This window comes from Lycium ferocissimum, chromosome 11 (genome assembly GCF_029784015.1).
Source record: "Lycium ferocissimum isolate CSIRO_LF1 chromosome 11, AGI_CSIRO_Lferr_CH_V1, whole genome shotgun sequence".
Classification (NCBI taxonomy): domain Eukaryota; kingdom Viridiplantae; phylum Streptophyta; class Magnoliopsida; order Solanales; family Solanaceae; genus Lycium; species Lycium ferocissimum.
Genome location: NC_081352.1, coordinates 51,647,068 through 51,650,768, shown reverse-complemented (window position 1 = coordinate 51,650,768; position 3,701 = coordinate 51,647,068). Strand labels below are relative to the sequence as shown.

General features: G+C 36.5%; 1 protein-coding gene across 1 annotated transcript; it reads left to right on the top strand.

Annotated features, from left to right (window-relative positions):
• The first annotated feature begins 2,263 nt into the window (after positions 1-2,263).
• On the top strand, positions 2,264-2,773 carry LOC132038460 (uncharacterized). Its single transcript, XM_059429126.1, has 2 exons — positions 2,264-2,440; positions 2,546-2,773. The coding sequence occupies exons 1-2, from the start codon at positions 2,264-2,266 to the stop codon at positions 2,771-2,773; spliced, it is 405 nt and encodes a 134-aa protein (XP_059285109.1).
• The last annotated feature ends 928 nt before the right edge of the window (positions 2,774-3,701 follow it).

Genomic DNA, 3,701 nt, shown 5'->3' with positions numbered 1-3,701 from the left:
TTTTGAAGGCTCAAGAATCGATTGTACATATATGTGTTTAATCTGGTGCCGTTGTTAATTTCAGTTTTCTTTTCCATTTTAAATTCTAGTCCATTTCTTGATTTGTTTGTTGATTAATATATTCCGATTTCAACTTTTTCGTTAGATTCTCCTTTTTGTCTTAGTTATTTTTTGTCTTTGATATGTTTCCCTTTTGTGGGGTTATATGGAAAGTGCAATAGAATCTTATAAGCATAGTTCTTTTCCGTCGGTTAGAGTCCCTAGGTTTTTTTTAGCTTTACTTTTTCTCTCGGAAAGGTGTCTTGCGCGCTATTACAAACTTAAAGTTTGGTCTTACTTGTTTTTTAGTGAAACGGTGGACTCATATAGTTACTTTATGCCTTCCGTGGCGGACTCACATGTTATAATTATTGTTTTCTTGGGGGTTTTGTTTTTAGTGGTTTTAGTGGTTCTTGTCTCGTGTCCGATATTAATGTGTGGTTGAAGTGTATAATGAAAGGCATCGTTTTAGGATTTTTATTTTTTTTAAAATATTCTTTAGGGTTTGGTCCGTAGAATTTTATATTGCTTAGTTTGGTTCGTTGTTTATTAGTTTAAGCGGGCCGATTTATGAAAAACAAAATGCCGTCAATGTTGCGGAATTTAGTCAATAAACAATGCCATGTCAAGTGTGTGTTTTGGGATAAACAATTTCATGTTTTTTATACTTTCTCCGGAATTTTATATTGATTAGTGTGATAAACAATTCCATTTGATATATGTTTCTATTGTGGTGTCTTGTAGTCTTGTTGTCTCTTAGTGTTTTTTATTGTTTAACATTTATGTGTGGTAATTAGTTTTACATTTATGAAGGGGTCCCCTATTGTTATACTATTATGTGTGGTCCCCGAAGTAGTTGAAATCTTTTCTTTTTTCATTTTTATACTATCGTGTCTTGCTTGTATTGTGGTCCCTTATTTTAACTAATTTACTATTTACTTTTCTCGTTTTGATAAATGGTATTTTGTCTCATCACCTACATTAACTTTTACTTACTAATTAATTGCAGCCTATTAAGATGATAAAAGTCAACTTATTCTTCCATCATGGTGGTGATTGGATTCGAGAACCACATGTATTGTATGAAAAGAAATGGTTCACTATCGGAGAGAGTATGATCCCTCGATCTCTTATCTTATATTGACATCAGTAAAATGAGCACACTTTCCAAATAGATTTGTAGGTGTCCAACAATTAATTGTCGTTTTCGGACCATCCGGAAAGTACTTTGAATTAGAAGGTGATGAAGGTATTAGGAAATTATTATCATTTGTCTCCGAATATCACCATGTCATTCATTTCTTTGCTACGATGAATGTGAAATAGCTGTGCATGTTCCAAATATTCTACAAAGTGATGAATCATTTTTCTTAGTACCTAATTTTGTTAATGAAGTTGGAACAGATGCGCATGTTCCAAATGTTCTACAAAATGATGAATCACTTTGGCTAGTACCTAATTTTGTTACCGAAGTCGACGTATCAGTGAGATCGAGGACAGATAATGGTATGACATTTGATTGTCCATAATATGATAGTGAGGAATTAGAGAGACTTGCTACCCACAAAAGAAGGGCTATCACCGAAAAACTTGAATGATTTTAGGGAGCAAGGTATGACCTTCAAGGACATACCGTGCCAGCGGAATTTCTCGTAGACTTTATAATCGGCAAACAAGAAAGAGTTAGTTGTTGTAAAAGTGATACGCATAGGGTGAGATATTCATGTGATACCGTAGGATGCCCATTTATATGCCACATATCTGATGGCGAGACTACCGTTGGGGGTGACCGTTAAGACTTTAATTCCTCATAGTGATTGTGGGTGCTGTATGATAACCCACTCGATTAACTCTAGTATCATAGCTCAATATTTCAAGGGAAAGTTACAAGATGACCCAAAATACAAGGTAAAAGATATGGCTGACTTACATAGAGTTTGATTTAAATGTAAGTGAAGGAAAATGCAAAAAGAGCCAAAAGAGAGGTTCGGAAACTCTCAAGGTAGTTTTACGGATAATTACAAAAGTTTGAGGGCCTATGCAAATGAATTGGAGAGAATCAAATCCAGAAGTGATGTTGTGATTAATTTGTCCAAGGAGGCACTAGCTCAAGGTAAAAGGAAATTTCTAAGAATGTATATTTGTTTCAAGGCATTGAAAATGGGTTTTAAGGAAAGTGGTTAAGACCATTTATTGGGTTAGGCACATTCCTTAAAGGAAAAAAATGGTCAATTATTGGTTGCTATTGGTCAAGACAGGTATGAACCAATTTTACCCTCTAGCATGGGCAGTGGTTGATAAAGAGACCACGAGGACTTGGAGCTGGTTCTTACAGCAGTTGCAACACTCACTTGAACTCCATAATGGCAAAGGAATAACCTTCATATCAGACATGCAGAAGGTAAATTACACTGTTTTTTTTAAATTGAATTCTGCTTGAACACAACATCTTCTTTAGGTACAGACACTGAAAATAACTGCTATATTGTTTGTTTCTTATATGTAGGGACTGCTTGATGCAGTAAAGAATGTACTGCCTGAAGCACATCAGAGATTTTGTGTAAAGCACATTGAGGCAAATTGGTGCAAAAGGTGGAGTAAAGGTGAGTTGAAGAAGCTTCTGTGGTGGGGTGCATGGTCCTCCTATGCTGAGGAGTTTGGAGACCAACAGAATGTATTTAAGTGTATTGGACGAACCGTCACGAAAGGACTTGTCAACAGGTATCCTCCTTAAACATGGACAGAGCTTATCTTGATACGATGCAGTAAGAATCAAGGAGTGGACAATACCCATCGAGTCATTCATTCTTGGATACTAAGCAAGGTATAAGCCCATCATTGGGATGTTGGATGACATAAGGATTAAGGTGATGAATAGGTTGAGAGAAAAATGATGAGTTTGTGAATAAGTGGTATGTGTCCGGTCAATATAATGAAGTTGTATAATGAATATTTGAAAATAGCCCAAGTGTGCAAGGTCAATGGCAATGGAGATAGTGGATATGAGGTAGAAGGACATGATAGACATGTGGTGAATTTGAGGCAAAAGCGGTGTACTTGTAGGACATGGGACCTTACTGGAATCCCATGTCCACATGCAATCAAAGCCATGATTCACAAGAAAATTGACCCTATTTCTGAGATACTTTGGTATCATAGCAAGGAGGCATTCAAGCTAGCATACAAACACAAATTGCGGCAAGTCAGGCGTACGGTTTTGGAACGTCGACCCTTCTCGTGCCCGTAGAACCACAGTGACTTTGGTCAAACATGGTTTCCTGACCCGATTAAGAGGGATAGAGGGAAAGATGAGGCCCTTAAGAGGCAAGGTGAATGGAAGCTTTCAGGCGGTAGAGTGATGACTTGTAGCAACCGTGAGAGAACAAATCATAATGTTAGGGGTAAGAAGGTAAATTAACACATCTATTAACATTTATTATTATCCTAATATTAGTATAATTAACTCGTTTTCTAATGATCTTTTTTTTTTTTTTTTGGCCTTTTTGTAGCCAAAGAAAGGCAAGCAACAAGCTAAGAAAAAACCTTAGGGCAAAAAGAGGCATTCGTGGGGCTTAGTTGATGAAGATGAAAATTCCCAAGAATCAAGAAGAAATCAACTTAACCCAAGACTCCAAGACAAATAGCCCATGCCTTGTGAATTC